At 52.3% G+C, this 17251-nt stretch overlaps 1 protein-coding gene across 2 annotated transcripts in view; it reads right to left on the reverse strand.

Annotated features, from left to right (window-relative positions):
• The window catches only part of MTOR (mechanistic target of rapamycin kinase), a 126310-nt gene that overhangs the window by 18017 nt on the left and 91042 nt on the right, over window positions 1–17251 (reverse strand). For both annotated transcript variants that reach the window (XM_059375478.1, XM_059375479.1), the window contains exons 31-39: window positions 14358–14458; window positions 12442–12557; window positions 11159–11236; window positions 10843–10950; window positions 7779–7904; window positions 7551–7682; window positions 3945–4060; window positions 2870–2987; window positions 403–660 (exon numbers count right to left, since the gene is read on the reverse strand). In XM_059375478.1, coding sequence (XP_059231461.1) covers window positions 403–660; window positions 2870–2987; window positions 3945–4060; window positions 7551–7682; window positions 7779–7904; window positions 10843–10950; window positions 11159–11236; window positions 12442–12557; window positions 14358–14458 — 1153 coding nt within the window. The remainder of the gene's footprint in view (window positions 1–402; window positions 661–2869; window positions 2988–3944; window positions 4061–7550; window positions 7683–7778; window positions 7905–10842; window positions 10951–11158; window positions 11237–12441; window positions 12558–14357; window positions 14459–17251) is intronic.

Here is a 17251-nt window from a genome sequence, read left to right on the forward strand (position 1 = left end):
GAAAGGACAGCCAGAGGGGAGGAGGTGGGACGGGGCGGTGGGCGGAGAGGAAAAAGCAGAGGATGGATCCCGCCGGCCTGTCCTCAAGCGGGCCTGCAGATGCGCACGGCCACCCGCACGGCCACCCGCGCGGCCACCCACACGGCCAGGTGCAGGCTTTAAGGGGATGAGCTCATTCTCGTGGGAAGGATGACTAGAAACTCAGTCTCCGGCTTGGGGGCTAAGGCAGGGCCTCCAACACAAACACGGGCTCGAACACTGCCGGCTGGCAAATAAGCCACACCACCCAGCTTCCTCTCCCTTCAGAGCGAAACCCAGGACCCTCCATGTGCCGCCACCCCCCCACTCCTCGGAGCACCCGGTGCCGGGCTCAGCCCTCGCTGGGGGAGGAAGAGACAGTACCTCAGTGACCTTCTTCTGCAGAGGAGACGGGGTGGGGCTGTTCTCGGTGCTCTCGGCCTCGCTCTCACTGTTGCTGCCCTCGGTGCTGGTGGCGGTGGCGGTGGCGGTGGCCGTGGCCGCGGTGGTGGCGGCGGTGGTTGTGCTGGTGATGTTGGCCCCGCTGGCGTGCCGCAGCTTCTTCTTCTCGTCACGGGCTTGGTTCTGATGCTTGTAGTGCAGCACGGCTTCAAAGTTCATCACTGCCCACGCGTGCCAGGCCTGCGTGGGGCGAGAGCCAAGGAGGAGGAGGCCTGAGCGCCAAGGCCTTAGCGGAGTGTGAGGCCAAAGCTGAGGCAGGGCGCTGGGCCTGCCCTTCCTTCTCAGTGGCCAGCAGAATAAAACTTCACCAAAAACACTCAGGAGTGGGCCTTTTACCAGATTCAGCCTGATTCCTTCATTACTGTGGCAGGACCGTGGTGAGGGCCGCGGGGGGTCGGGGGGGAGGGGAGGAGTATCCGAAGAGCAGCGAGCCAGGTCCTTGTCTCAGGGGCCTCCTGGTCTGGTGGGCGCCCAGCAACCCGAGGACAGGCAAACGTGAGGGAGCGATGAGAGGCAGACAACAGGCCGGCCAGGGTCGGGGAAGGCTTCGTGGAGGCAGGTTTCTGGGCTAGGGGCTGAAGAGCAGCCCTCGATGGGCAAAGCAGGGACAAGAGGACAACAACAGGGACCTCCCAGCCTGGGGAGCTCAGGGACGAGGATGCAGGGTGGCCAGCACAGGGCAGTTCATAAGAAACAAACAGATCTGACTGGCGCCTAGTCCGTGACGGACAGCAGTAGGCGGAACGTTAGCAAAGGGCAGGGTCAGATTGTGGATGGGCTAACGTATCAGGCCAAGGAGGTCCCGTTTCATTCTAGGTTTTAAAGATTCCTTTGGCAGCCGTACGTGAAACATCATTTACGAGAGCACACGTGTAGAGGCGTGATGGTGAAAGTCTTAACCAGGTCCCAGGTCAGTGGGAAAGGGAGCACACCAAGAGGAACACGCCATGGGGGAAATGTCGCTCATCTGCCCAGCTCTCCCATCCGGCTCGTGTGTGGCCTGTCAGAAAACCAATGTCCACTGACTGTTTGCTGGGAGAAGTCTTTGGTGCTTATTTTGGTAAAGAAGGAACCACCCACGCTCTGCGGTTTAGAGCTGCGGTGACCTGTGGTGCAGCACCGCCTCGTGCAGACAGCACAAGGCACACCCTGATCTGGGGCCTCGCGAGTTTGCAGTGATGGGAGAACTAAATCCTGCAAGGGATATACTTTCTGGATAATCGGGAAATTCCTTTGCATCCTTTGCTAAAATCTTTCTTCCTACACAGAGTAGGTCGATCATAACCGACCTTTATTTGATGAGTCAGGATTCTGCACTGACCCAGCCTGTGTCCTCACACTTTCATTTATTCAGTAGCTCTGTTTTACCCACTCTGTGCCAGGCGTGGAGCCAGGGGACAGAGTGAGCAAGACGGAAACAGTCTCTGCACACACACAGGACCGCACCATTATAGTAAGACAGCATAAACCCAAAAAGACCCATATAAAGGAAAGCCTGAAATTCCGGAACCAATTTTTTTTCCCTTGTGATTTATTTTCTAGAATGTGAGGGAAGGAAAGTAACCTGGTTAGGAGACACTTCCAGCTGGTAAGGTTCTAGCTAATCCAGAGTTTATCTGGTTATTTTTCTAGCCTAGAACTGGGGCTGACCTAGATAGTGTAATTATTGCTGCCGCCACGAAACAGGGATTTTTCTGATCAGAATGAAGCATGCTTCAATCAGGGTACAATTTTTACTGTACTGTTCTGTGTCTTCAGATATATGTTTTGATCTCAGAGGGGTTAATGCACAAAGTATTAGCAAGTTAAGGAAATGCTGGAAAGAAATCAATAGCGTCTGGTGTACCAAGCAGCTATTACCGGGAGGTAGGTCCCTCAGGGAAGACCTAAAAACTAAGGCTACGTGCTCTTCCCCAAACCCCTCCTCTCCCACTCAACCACATCTTTGATACATTTCCTAATTCTGTTTATCTTCCTGAAAAGTTCCCTACGCCATAACAGGATGTTACCCAGAGCTTTCCAATAAAAACAGAGAAAGTGAATTTCTTAGAGGCGGAGCAGGCAGGGATGGAAATCAGGAAGAAGCCGGGTAGGAACAGATGACCCAAGGGAAGATAAAGTTCCAGAGATTAACCGTGCGTCCAGATGCTCGTGGGCAAACATTCAGCTTAGCGTCTAGAAGACAACAGCATTCCCCCGTGCCACACGCAGAATAACAGCGTGATAAAGTGTTTCTCCAATAAGACTCTATCTATCTTCTTGTACAGTGAAGCCCGTATGGGGGCTCTGACAGACTGGCTCCTGGTGTTCGAACAGGTGAATCCCCAGCCCAGATGGGAACCAGCAAGGCTGGGAGGGGCGGGGTCCCCCCGGGGGGGGGTGGGGCTACCTTGTACCAGCTGCGGTCGTGCTCCGTGGCTGCGCTGTAGTACTGCAGCACCTTGGGGATGGTGCTCTCGTTGATGCCCTGCAGGTTCAGCTGCCACTCCCCGAGCTTGAGGAAACACCTGGGGACAGAGAAACGACCCCATGCCGCTACTGCACATGCTAGCTCCCCCCGCCTCCCAGTAAGGAGAACGGCCCATTTTGTCGGCGGAGCACATCTACACTTGCGGCCGGGAAGCAACGGGATGGAAACACAGGGCTCTCAACCACACAGGAGGGAAGAAACCGGCTTGAGGGGTGCATTTTGAATGTATCAGCTCTTCTCCTTGACCCATGTTTCAATGCCAGCGTCGACCAGTACCTGCTACAGGGTAGGTCTATACGGACCTGCCTGCCCCGATTTTAGTTTTTGGTGGGGGTGTTGGCTGCTGAGTAGCTCTTCCTCTTGCATGCTACTGGCTTCCCCTCCCTCATTTCTGCCTTTTCCTCAGTTTATAATAAATGAAAAACTACGTATCGACATATTATATTGTATCACGCACCATGTTATATGTTATAATGATTTGTATCATTTATAACAGATCGTATTTACCATGAGAACAATAACAGCCCATGTTTACTGATCGCTACTCTCTCCTAGGTACTGCTCTAAACGGTTCACGTGTTTATTCTATTAACCCTCACACTACCTTCTACCACCCCAAGCAACAGGAGCCCTCAGCATTCCCTTTTCATAGGATGAGGAAACTGAGGCACAGAGTGGTTAAGTGACCCATCCAGAGTCACACATCAGAGCAGCAGCAGAGCTGGCATTGGCCACCAAGGGGTCTGACTCTCAGGCCAGACACCAGGAAGGCAGCAGCACCTGGATGCCTTGGAGCTCAGTCCTGGGCAGAGAGCAGCAGAGGCCCTAGCTCAGCACGATCTGATGGCTGCCCGGGGTTCCTACTGCAAAAGGCGAAAGCAGAGTTGGGAGCTCGCTGCCCAGGGAGCCTTGAGCGTTCCTGCCACGCTGCAGAGGCTGCTGGGGCGGAGGGAGTTGGGAGCGCGACCGGCCCCGGCCAGCAGGGACCCCTCACCGGGCCATGAGCTTGTGCAGCTCCTGCTTGTGCTGCTGGTCCTCGGTGGCGATGGCGTGCTGGGCCTGCTGCTGCATGGTCTGCACGAAGTGCTGCATGTGCTGGAAGGCGTCGATCTGCACAAGACAAGAGCACGGGAGCCGCTCAGCATTCGGCCTGGCCTCACGAGAACCCCCGATCATCTGAAGAGCCCGTGAGCCGGCCCTCACTCCCAGGGGAGCACCCTGGAGCACAGGGCAAGGGTGCCCTGGAACAGGTGGCCCAGGGCATGGCACTGGGAGATGGCTGGGCTTTTCAAGAAGACTCCTACTTTCCCAACTCAAGCTTCAGCTCTCCTTGGCTAGCTGTACTGCTATTTTGATAAGCTCCTTGCCTGATTACCCCGAAATAACAATCTATAGGAAGAAATGTGAAACAACTGCTTACTTCTCAGCAACACACAGGGGGGAAACCAGGCTCCTTGGGGGATTGTTTTTGGGCCTATAAAACTTGCGTACTTGTTTAGAACTCTAAGTACCTTGGACACTCCAGCAGAGCCCAAAGTATAGTTTTAAAGGTCCGACAGAACCCTCAGTACCCAAATAAGAGCACAGACACGGGGTGAAGGCCCTCATCCGTCCGTCTGAGCGAAGCAGGGGGGAGGACGCTGGCTGAGCAGACAGACATCTAGGTGAACGGGGTGGCTTAGGAGCAAAACCTTCACAGCATCCTCAAGCCTTTCCATCTGTCTACACTACGGGACCTGATACAAAGTGAGCAGAACCACGTGGGTTAGGAACAGGGAGCTGAAAGAGGGAAGGGCAGAGACACAGAGTCAGAGATCTGGGACTAAGGTACCAGCCATCTCTAGAAGCCCCCAGGTCCACTCACGCCAGCATCCTGGTACGTGGGTCCCCACTATTTTTAAAGGGCTTCAAAGTGGAGACAGAGCATACAGACATGAAAAGCTCCAGTGGAAAAAATGGTGGAATGAAAGTCCACCACGACGGTGGGAGGGGGGAGCGGTATGCGAGAGAGTGAGAAAGAGGCGATGTGTTCTTTGCTGCAGAAGGAAATGGGGGGATCAACATTTCAAATAAATAAGGTCAGAATGGTCTCCTTCCACGGAAACACGTCAGTCGCGACCGTCTTCAAGGAAAGTACAACTCATGGCTTGGAGGCCAGAACCAACCTCAGACACGGTTCAACATAAGGAATTAATTAGCATCAACAGACATGGCTCACCCCAGAGCCAGCATGATGAGACTAACAATTCGTCAGGCAGCTAATCCGCACACGGGGACAGGGCGATAGGCAGATGTTCTGACAGTTAACAAGACACCTGTCCCCCCAACCCCCCACCCAGACAGCTGCCTTCATGGGGTTCCATTACTCACTCTGGCTTTGAAAAATGAACTACATTAGCAGCCCGCCCCTGAGAAGTGATACATGTTTCTGTAGTTTTTTCCTCTCTGAGAACTGCACTGAGCAGACTTACAACTGATTAAGAAGGAAAGGAAGAAGGGAGACACAGCACTGGAAAGATCCAGCCCGAGAAGGGCGACTGGTAAGCCGCTGTGCGGAGCGGGTGCCCGTCAAGCATGTGAGACCGAGTGAAGCAGGAGCCGGGATGCCAAGGCTGCTCGGAGCCCACACGCTCCGCGTCGCGGGCAGTCCAGGCACACAGCTTACTTTCCTTTCAGGAGACTCAGCCAAGCGCTGAACAAAAAATAAACTGCCCAAACCAGGGAGGGCTGCATAGCAGTTCGGATTTGAAGCTCAGTATTAAGTAAATCTATCCAGCACCGGAGAATCGATATCCTTCTACTGCACGGGGTGGAGACCACTTATTTTGAAGGAATTCAAAGTGTTCTACTAAAATACGCTCTTTCCTCCACCTCTGGGAAGTGAGGAGGGAAAAATGGATTGTTTCTCTCTTATAGATGAAGGACTGGGCGATCAGATGAAGGGTTTCTCTTGGGCACAGAGTTTCAGCTGCGCGTCGTACGCCCGGTTGGCGAGCAAGACCCAAGTCTTCAGCTTGGTGAGGTTTCACGGAAAGACTAGCCTGTCTCTAGATTGTGGGAAGTGGCTTGTCTAGGAAAACACGGGACATACCCCTTGGGCCTGACGCCTTCCTGCAGAGCAGGATACAAGGCTTACCGAATTGTCTGTAGTGGAGGAAAATCAAGTTGAGAGAGGAAAAGGGGCTTGCTCAGTAGTGCGATTATTACGTAGCGGGTACTCTGAGCACCTGTGAAGATGGGACAGCCCTTGGTCTGGGCTTGAAGTCCAAGCACCTGACTTCAAAGAGGTTTCTGGATTTCTAACGCCTGTCGTTTCATGGCTTCCCATCGGAGGCTGGGCTCTGAGAAGAGGCGGTAATGTGTAGAGAGGTTGGGCTGTGGTCATTTGTTGAAAGGAGCCACTCCCTGGTTGAGACATTAGCCAAGAGGCCCTTGCTGCCTGCCTTCGGCAGGACTTTCAAACACTTGGACTCTGTACCCAGGAAGGAAACCAGACCAAGCTCAGATCCAGCACCTTCTGTTTTTCTCATTTGCCTGGAGGAAGGTTGGACTTTGAATGAGAAGTGTTCTGACCCGGGAAGTTTGCAGAGACTTACAACCAGACCAAACCAAACTCCCAAAAACAACAAAAAGAAAACAAGACCCCAAACTATGCACGTGGGCAACGGAGTTTGGCCATTCCTACTAAAGTGAACCCCTGTTGAAAACCCAGCGCTGGGGTGCAGGGTTCCCGATCCCACTGTGGGACGCTTTTGCAGTCCCAGAGTCAGCCACCCAGAAAGAAGTCAATCTGGAGACACTGTCCCGGGTTTCCTTCGGCGTGCCTTCTACAGCCTCGGCTGCACGGGTGGCTCCGCGCTCCTTTCTCCTGGCAGGCCTTGCCGCGGGCCACAGTGGGGAGAGGAGGGCTAGGACACTCCCTCTGTTTGGTCAGCTGCACAAGGAGCCAGAGCAGGTGCTGATTTTGCCTCCAGGGCCAGCGTTTTGTTAATCATCACCACCATCCAGGGAGACCATTTCAAAAAATAAAACCAACATCCCCCCCCCCTACCCCCGCCCCCTGGGAGCCACAGCTATTTCCTTGTCCAGGGAGGACCTGTCTGTAAACAAAGGAAGAGGAATTCTATGCCGGCTCCAAGTAGACGCTCCCTACTGGATGCAGCCTGACACTCTGGGTGTTGCTGCTTCTGGATCTCAGCTGATGACTGGGAAGGAGACGAGAAGTTGGAAAAACCAAAGTGGTCTTGTGAAATGTCCAGTCTGTGTTTTCACAAATATGCTGCCTTTTGGGTACTGAACAGCCCACCTTTTCTTGGGAGGCGGGGGGGAGAGGGGGGCAGATATCGTGCCCTTTCTATGTTCCCTGCATACTCTGCTAAGAAATACAACCGTGACCTCACACAGCAGTTCCATCAATGGCATCCAGGAGGCCCTCGGATACAATTCACTCTGGAAATCGGACCAAACAGCTTCCTAACAGGAGCAAAACCCAACATGGCGCTTTGGGTGCTGCTCCCTTTTGGGCCCCGAAGGCGGCGAGAGGCCGGGTAGTGGGCGCTCGGGACGCGCGGTCTGCCGCCGCGTGGGTTTGGATACAGACCTTGCGAGCACTCTTCCACATGTTTTTCATGTAGGCGTAGGTCACCTGAGGGTGAACTGTTGGCAGAGGATGGTCCAGTTGCCGAGATGGATCCACTCCCAGGAGCAACACTAAGGTTTTATGAGCAAGGGCCTTAAAAACAAGACAGGCCGGGTTATAAACAGGACGGGGCCAGGAGCGCCGTTCCGTCCCCAGCCTCCCACCACACCCTGTGCGGGGGCCACTCACCAGCCTGCCGCTCTTCCCACACAGGCTGGCATACTTGAGCCAGGTCCTCATGTCCTCATGAGGGCTGACCACAAGTGACCGCACCATCAGGATCTTCTGCCAGTCCTCCACGATGCGCTGGCAGCCCTGGAACATTTGGGAGGGAGAATCAGGCATGTCCTCTGCTATAGCTTTAACCCCCAACAAGCAACAGAAAGACTTGCCTCGAACCAACAAAGAAATTAATTTTTACAACCTCCGCTTTCTCAAGAGACGGGTGCTGTGAAGAAAAACACTTCTTAGGAAACTCTCAAATCCAAGGGTCAGGAGAGTAACAGGTCTGGTGCTCGAGTCCTGGCCCTGCCACCTTCCATATGTGGGACGCTGCACACGTTACTTAACCGCTAAAATGAGGTAAAGATAGTACCAACTTTATAGGGCTGTGATGAGGACGACATGAATTAAACCTTTTAAATTTCTTTTCTGGAGTATAAATAATGCATTTTTTTTTTAAAAAAGCCAGTCTTCTTTTTTTGATACAGCTTTTATTTATTTGAGGGAGTGAGAGAGTGAGCACGAGTGGGCTGAGAGGCAGAGGGAGAACAGACTCCTGGCTGAGCAGGGAGCCTGATGTGGGGTTTGACCCTGACACACCGCGATCAGGACTTGCACCAAAGGCAGACACTTAACTGAGTCACCAGGTGCCCCAATAATGCATTTTTAACTTTGTATTTTTTTTTTGCTTCAGCTTCTCTGGGGCTCAGTCGATGGGACATGGACTTCTGATCTCAGAGCTGAGTTCGAGCCCCATGTTGGCTATAGAGATTACTTAAAAATATCTAGAAAAAATGGATCATTCAAAATTTGGAAGATGAATTAAGCATAAGAGAAGTTTAAGTAAATTCTTAAACGACGCTGCCTGTGAGCAGTGGCATCGTCAGTCTTGAAGTTATTAATGCCTAAACCTGCACGAAGACTAGCCGAGATTCCTTCTGCTTCATTTTCACTGGTCTCTGATCAAAAACTGCATATAGAAGGAAAGTGCCTCATTCACTCATACATATAAATTCTTTTTAATTAAAAAATGGAATTCGATGTTATTAAAAGGGATAGGTAATTTTCTATCGAAGACTTCTGAGGGTAAGTGGACCTCTCCTCCACCTTCACTCTAAGAAGTCAGACTCAGAGACAAACCACCCGGGGAGCAGGGCTTGTCCCTCTGTGGGCAAATCTGTCCCTTTGAGAGACAAATGGAACTAAAGGAGCCGTCCTTCACGGAGGTGAGTCTGACCGTCTAGCAACAATGGTTGCAGGCTTTTAAATATGACAGGATCCAGTGGGAGCCTGAATTAAGAACCTAAGGCAAGTCAGGCTGACCCCTCAAATTGCCCCAGGGGAGACTCTGGCAGGGGATTTCAGCTTCAGTGACTTGACCACAAAATGGCCATTCTCCAATAGAGGTGGCTCATGGAGCACTTGGGACAGTAAGCTACCCACGAGAGCCAAGTTTGTACCACAAACTTAATGCTTTATTTTCAGGTCTTGGACCATATCTTTCCATCCCATTAAGTGTGACAACAGCGATTAGGAAAGTTATGAAAACAGGAAAAAGTACATTGAGTGACTGTTTTGGGATCTTCTCACCATCTGCTAGTTTCTTCCAGATGCTGAAATAATCCGGCTCCTTGTAAGCCAAAAAGCATCTTGTTGTCTCAAGGTGGGAAAGTCACAAAGGCCTGAGATGCTGACAGTGTCTTGGAGATGGTGAAGTTAAACACGCGCTTCCCTTCCCCAAGACGTGTTTATTCCACTCCCCTCTGGGCCTCTATTTGGATAAAGCCTCCCTTGTTAGAATGGCAGAAGACTCATCAGATCTCTGATTTGGAAACTCTTCAACCCATTACGGGCACTTAAAAAAAAAGGTGGTGTATGTGTGTGTGTGTGTGTGTGTGTGTACAAGTCAGGTGGGAAATGCTTGCTTTGTGTAATTCTTTTCTGGTGTCCAACTGACAATTTTCCATCAAAACATTCACTGGGCATTTCATAATTGCTAATAAAACATATGAAAGAACCGCATGTGCTTACTTCAGAGCACAAACGACTACATTCACACACGCCCTTTGCCCGCTGATCTTTCCTTGCCAGTGGAATGTGCCCTGAGCTTCCCAGACAGGAACGCAGCCTGCAGTGAAAAGGTCTTGTCACAGCCTACTGAGGGGCCTGGAACCACAGACCCTGACTGGCCCGGAGACAGAATTTGGAAGTAGGTGTGGATGGGCCAAGAGGAACAGTGTAAAACCAAGGACACTGATTATGATGCACAGGCGACAAGCAGCTTCCGGAGCAGCGAGGGCTTTCTCTCCTTTGCAAATGAACTTGCCCTCCTAGCGACTCAAGGAATGAGAGAACTGTCCTTTCCAAGAACACTTAAGACTGCGGACTCCCAGACCTGGAACTGACTGCACCTCATGCTCAAATGATCAGAATGTACAAGGAAAACACTAATGGAGGACTTGGAGAAGTTTCTCCGTGAGGGAAACTTCGGCTGAAGAGAGGCTGTGCATGTCTGTGACGGGAGGGACTGTAAACGGCAGGGGTTAGTCGGCTGAAACATTAGGCAATCCCGTTTGAGAAGCCGATGCAGGCGGCCAACAAGTGCATTTGGAACAGTGGTTCTGTGTCGGCCACATACTGGAAGCATCTGGGGCAGCTGAAGAGATAGAACCTGGGTCTATCCCCAGAAATTCTGTTTTATTTGGTCTGGGAAGTGGCCTGTGGATCCAGATTTTAAAAATCCAGGCAGGTCATCCTATCGGGCAGCTGAAGCTGAGAACCACTGATTCTGAGGTTACGGTTCTCAACAGGCTGTCTGTAAGCGTCATTTACTGCAGACATTTTCTTGTGTTACTAGAGAAGGGTAAGAGGAGGCCGCAGAACCGGTCACCGGCTCACAGCGAAGGGCTGAGGCGCACAGCCTCTGAGTGCTTTGCGGCGAACGCCACCCCAGCCTATGCGGGGAGGCAGGGAGCGTGTGCTGAGCGAGAGGAGGGCGGGCGGGCTACCCCCGGCTTTCTAGCAGCCTTACCTGCAGTCTCTCCCACCAGATCTGGCGGATGATCTCCCGTCGCTCGGGGACAAGCTTGTACTGGATGACCTCCTCCAGCTCGGAGAGCATGTGGCAAGAGACCATGGCCTGATGGAAGCAAATCACATTCCCACTTAATACCGCACGAACAATCCAAAAGCCGGGATTCATTTCAGTCATTCCTTCTGGTGACAGGGTATCTGCTCAGAATACATAGGCATGTTCCCAGCAGCCAGGGAGTCCTCACTCGGCCACGCTGAAAAAAGAACTGGAATGAGCCTCTAAAACGACCCCGTGCAGAACGTTCGACACTCACCCCATATGCCCGACTGTAACTCTCTCCCGCCATAGCGGTTAACTCGGCATCTAGCAGGTCTCTGGCTTTGTCAATGCACTAGAAGAGAAAGAGAAAACCACAGAACTGAGCTGTGGGCTTGGGGCTTGGGCCGGGGCTGGGCTGTTTTTTTTTTAGGCTTGCCAGCTAGCTGGAGGTCATTCATTTTACTTAAATTCTAGGAAGTAAGAGGAAGGCTCCCCGAAGAAGGGAACAAAACTTTTACCAAACTCTAAGGCTAAATAAGAATGTTAATCCGATTTCTCGGAAGACACAGAATGTCTAGGAACCTCAAGCTTACCACCCCGAATCCCGGGTAACTAGGGTGGGAACACGCGGGCTTAGAGGCAGAAGCACTGTGTTCCTGGTCTCCAGAGGACAGCTGCGCACCTGCTCTCTTTCGTCTTTTCCTCGCGCACATTTGTGAACCTAAACTGGGCACACTCTCACTAGCCCCACGTGGTCGTCACTGGCTTCTGAGTGCCTTGTCCTCATGAGGGAACGCCTCCACTCCTGGCATAGGAACGCCCAAACCTGCCATGCCATGGGGGCTTCTGTGCCTGCGACGTGGACGGCCCTGGCCTCAGTTCTGCTCAGGCCTGCGGGACTGTGGCATAGGTCTTCTGTTTTATCCACTAAACACCCTGCACGTGGAGCTTTTCTTTCTTGAATGTTTGAGATTGGGGACCGTGTCCCCCGCCCTCAGGTGCTCAGGTCACTGACCCCAGCACCCCATCCCAGACAGTCCAGGGCTTGTCAGGATGTGACTACATCACTCTTTTATTCTGGAGGCCAGCATGGGAGTCTCAAACCCAGTGCCAGCTCTCCCAGAAGCTCATCCCTGTGTGGCACTGCTGCAGAGCTAGAAGAAGCCGTGACTGACCCCTGCTGCTGGGGGGTGGGGGGGCTGCTGCTGTCTCCACCCTCCTGGGGTGAGACACATGGTTTCTCTTTACTACGAAGAATGCTAGGAAAGTGATCAAAGCATGCAATGTTGACCCGAGAAGCTCACTCCAGAATAATGTAAATGTTAACTTCCCGAACTCCCCGGTGCTCTCTCAGAGCAGAGAGTGGCCCTGACGGCTGTGCCGGCAGACTTCTGAGTACTCTGCTCTACAGCCTAGGCTCCCATGAGCTCACAGGGTGGAGCAGCAGAGCGGACACACATCAGCCCCTCTCTGCAGGCACGGCGTGCCTAGGAACTGACAGTGCACATGTAATTCTCTTTTCTTTGCCAGACGGTCTGAGCACACCTAAGTTTTTACCTGTTGTGCCAAGGAGAAGAGGTCCTGATGCAGTGCCAGCACGGCTCTGTAGAACGCGCCATCGTGGGTGTCCCGAGGGATCATGCAGGTGTACTCCTCCATGCTGTCCCACTGACCTGCACACGCACGTGAACACACACACACACACACAGAAAATCGTCAGCTTGCTGGGCTAAGGCAGCATCTCAAACAGGCCTTGTCATTGTTACTTGCATTTAGCTTGGGGTTCAAACAAGACAAACTCGTGCCTGATGTAGCAAAACCCTACAGAGACTCTCTACACTCTACAGGGTTGCGCGAGCCAATTTAACAAACAAAGCCACGTCTGTCTTCCAAACACAGGACTCCAATGCTGCTCCAGGGAGTTCTGTGAACGATGGGAGAAACCGAGTGACAGAAAGCCTCCGAGTCAAGAGGTTTAATGTAGCATCTCATTAACCCAGAGAACTCTCAGGTTTCCTGAGGTGAGATGGAATGGCTTTCTTCTCTATTAGCAAAGCAGCTCACAGTTCAATGGTACGCTGGAAATTACATTTTCCCTAAACAACTGAAAGTGGCCGTTACCCAGACAGGGGGCAGGATTAGACAAACAGTCTGCCCGTCTCACTCCGGCAGTACCTGTGCCTCAGGGGGGAGGAGGGATTTTAAGAGGCTCTGTCATAAAAGGAAGATGGGCTCGGTCCTGCACGGTGGTCTCTGTGTCGGGGCAGACCGGGGAAATGGCTGCATCCGGGAAGAGATATTCACTTCCCCTGATGGGGCAAGCATGTATCACATGCCAACATTTCCAAGGCCATCTGCAGAAAAGACAGCAGCCTCATTAGCCGCAAACTGCGGGGCCGCTGACTGTACAAGGCATTTTCCTGCCTTTCACTCCAGACCATCGGCTCATTCATTCTCGATGCCTCTGGGCAAAAGCGAACGGCAAACGATGACTCCTCAGGAAGCAGTTTGTTTTTGAAAAATGTTCTGGATCCAGCCCAGAGCTCATGAACGGGAAGGATAGAAGCTCTGTGAGTCAGGAGGGATGGAATGGAGGTAGAAGGTTACGTAACCTTCTTCTGGACTCCACAGGTGAAGCTTTCACTTGGGACAGCCTGTGGGTGCTTTCCCCTCCTCCTGAGAACATCTCCGGGATGGACAATAATCCTCTCACAGCTGGGGCCCGGTGTCAGAAGCCTACACGTGTCTGTGGGGGCTAAAAGGAAGTCTCTGCCTTAAAATACTCAGGGAGTCGGAGTAAGGTGGGGGAGTGTTGAGTAGGAAGGAGAGCGGAAAATCCAATACTGTTAAAATATTTATAACTGTTGGAGAAGGTGAGGGCATATGGGGATTTGCTATCCTATTCCCTTCACTTTTGTGTTTTAGGAAAGTTCTAGAATAACAGTTAAGAAATAAAAGGGGACAGAAAGTTGTCCTCTCTCTTAATTCCTGCTAGGGACACAGACATGATGGGTGGCGCTCCCGCAGCCATATGGGATCACGACATAGACTCAAAAACGGAGGAGGCCTCAAGCAAAGCAGAAAATATGGAGAGAGGCTAATGATAGTGGAATCAGGACACTAGCTTGGAAATTTCTAGTTCTAGATTTTATTTAAATAAAGAGAGAAAAATGAACCAGTAATTTATATCACAAATACCAAACAAACCTCATTAAATAATCTCAATTTTGATGCTTGCTCACTGGTTTCCTTGGATTCCCCAGGATGGGTCATTTTTACCTGCATCTAGTAAGTCAGTCACGGTCATCAGGTAGAAGGGACAGGTAGAATGGGGACAGGTGGATACAGATTTCTGGATGCTTTTGTGGACCTGACGTCTCTACCTGGAGCCACAGTGCCTTCTTTCTCGAATGCGAGCCCCCAGCCTCCCTCTCCCTCCCTTGACCGGGGTGCCCTCGGGGGGAAGGCCTCACCTAAGCCCCAGGCAGCTGCGGCAGCCATGCGGGCCATCTTGGCTTGGGTCTCATCATTAACCAGGGTCCACTTTTCACAGCACTGCTGGTGCAGCTGCCCCCTGAAGGAGAAGAATCATACAGCTGGGTAAAGAGAAGCCACCGCCATAACCTGCTCGGCTTCCTCTCCAGCCCCTGGGCTTATGCTGGCGCTACACAAGGACTGGATGACAGGGGCCCGCCTGGAACTGGGAACCTTTAAATAAAAAAACACTTTTGACTGGGTCCTAAGATACAGGAGAAGTGGTTGGTGATTTGTTGTTTCTATGGGACTTTACCAGAGACATGGACTGTGCCTAATTCTATGTGATCTGAAATGTCCTGAGCATCTGGCCCCCTTCATAAATATTTAAATAGCTTCTGTCCTATGCCAAGGAACTGCGGGCTCTTTCTCCCAGCAGGCCTACAGAGAAAGCAATCTGAAGACACACATCTGGACATATTCATTTTGGGTTCAACGCTGGAGGGAGAACGCGCTCTTGAAAGTGTGATACGAGGAGCACCTGGGTGGCTCAGCAGGTTAAACCCTCTGCCTTCGGCTCAGGTCATGATCCCAGGGTCCTGGGATCGAGCCCGGCATCGGGCTCTCTGCTCAGCAGGGAGCCTGCTTCCCTTCCTCTCTCTGCCTGCCTCTCTGTCTACTTGTAATCTCTGTCTGTCAAATAAATAAAATCTTAAAAAAAAAAAAGTGTGATACGAATGGCTGCAGTCTGAGATGAGACTCAGATGAAATCAGCCAGCACGGAAGGAAGAAGGCTCAGCCATGGTCACACCCAGAGGTCCGGATGCTCACGCTTGGATTCTGCGAAACTACGGTGAGTGTGGGTCAGAACAAGGAAATACGGAGATGGGAATGGTGCTCCACAGACTTCGATACACAGAGAGCGCGGACGGCCTCTCAGGGAAGATGGCCTGCTGCTGACTGCGGCGCGGTTGCCTTCCCACGTTCCCCTTCTCAATGCAAGGAAACGAGCCCTGGCCAGTGGGAGAACGGGTGAGCTTGGAGACTCAGCTAGGACGGTCTAATCTTTCCTGCTTTCCAAAGGAGATGCTGCAGGACTTTTTTATTTTTATAGGATGTTTTAACTTGGTCTTGGCAGTGGAGTCAAGAGAAAAGGTACAAGTTCCAAGTGGCCCAGCTCAGAAGCCGTGGGGCACGGGAGCTACACCACACGTGACAAAGACGCCGCAGTCCGCTGGTACTGAAGGGCTCCAGGCGGAGCTCACGGAGAGGCAGCCTGGAGACCGCATCTAGGATGACTGCTCAGGGCTGTGATCTGGCACCGTGGCAAAGGCAGTCACTAACTTCACCGTCTCTCCGGCGCATGCTCATGAGAGTCGGGGACACAACATTCTAGTGCAATACACAGCTCAGATCAAAAAGAGGAAGTGGGCAGCCTTCACGGCCTGTGCACGACTGCAGCTCAGTGATGGGAGCGGGCTGGAAGCCATCCACACCCAGAAACCTTCCACCACTGGCCCCGTGAGGGCTCACCCAGGCGCAGCAGTTCTCACGCTGCCCATGCGTCACAATCCCCTAGAGGCTCCTTCCAATGGACCGCTGGGGGTCACCTCGAGTTTCTGACTCAGGAGGTCTATAGTGGGGTTAAGAACGTACGTGTCTAACAAATTTCTAGGTGATGCTGCTACTGTGGCATGGGGGCCACAGTTTGAGAACCACTGGCTCAGCAGCAGGTTTTTGCTGGGGTCCCTCCTCAATGGAGGGGAGAAAGCCACCTAATCACCGAATGGTCCTTCCAACCCTAGATTTCAAATGTGGTTAGCTGGTGGCTACAGGTAACACAGCATCCCCTAGTCTTTTGTCAGGACCACCCAGTTCTAGGCCACGGGTCTGGGGATTTAGCTTTGCTTTTCATCTAGTGGCAGGGAGAGAGTTCAGTGTGAAACACCACTAACTGTGACCTCAAAAGACAAAACGGAGAGCAGCATCTCCCCCCCACAAAGGAGACACAGGCACCGCCTTCAGGCCACGGCTGTGGTGAGAGCCGCCAGGCCACAAAGAGGCGGGTTCCTGTCCCATTAGCACTCCTTACGCAGAACAGGAGCGCAGAATATACTAAATCCTAACACTCAGAGGCAGGGAGAAAACAAAATCAAATCAATAAAAAATATGAGACTATTTGTGGGGCCGACACCAGGCTCTGTTTTCTGACACCTCTCACCGCACACCAGGGAACGCTGGGCAGAAGGCCCACCCTCCAAGGCTTTGACTCTCCCACCTAGGCCAGTGGCAAAAAGCTCAGAGAGCATTCTTTTGTGTGGAACACCTCCGTGGTTGGCTGCCTAATGTTTTGCCCCTGAGCAATCTGTTCTCCGGGGCCCAGAGGCCATGTTCAGGAGCAGTGCGGGGAGGGGACTTACATTTGCTGTGACAGCAGGTGTGGCTGTGCACACCACGGGGCTGGCCTGGCGGTGGGCGGCTAGCTCTTGTAGTTAGCTTCCCGGGGAATGGGGTACGTTCTCAGCTCACTGGTAAGCCCTGATCACTGCAGGTCCCGTCTCTGCTGAGCACTGGCCTCAGTCACGTTCACAATATATACCCGAAGTGAAAGCCATTTACAGATTGCACACTCAAGAGAGCTGACCGAACCAACCAGGTTAGGACCCTGCGGACCATCAGGAAAAGAATTCTGCCTCTTTTATCTCTTTTTTTATAATCTCTTGCAGTCTGCTGCATTTGTAAATCCCCTGGTCAGCATCAGCAGCTGCTTATGCTTTACAGGTAATTATGAAACTGGAATGAATCCAGGAGAGCAGAGGTAGAGGGGCCGAGTCCTGCCATGGCAGGAGACCCGGATCACTGGCACTCGGGACCCCTCAGGCAGGCCGTGAGA

Source organism: Mustela nigripes, chromosome 14 (assembly GCF_022355385.1).
Source record: "Mustela nigripes isolate SB6536 chromosome 14, MUSNIG.SB6536, whole genome shotgun sequence".
Lineage (NCBI taxonomy): Eukaryota > Metazoa > Chordata > Mammalia > Carnivora > Mustelidae > Mustela > Mustela nigripes.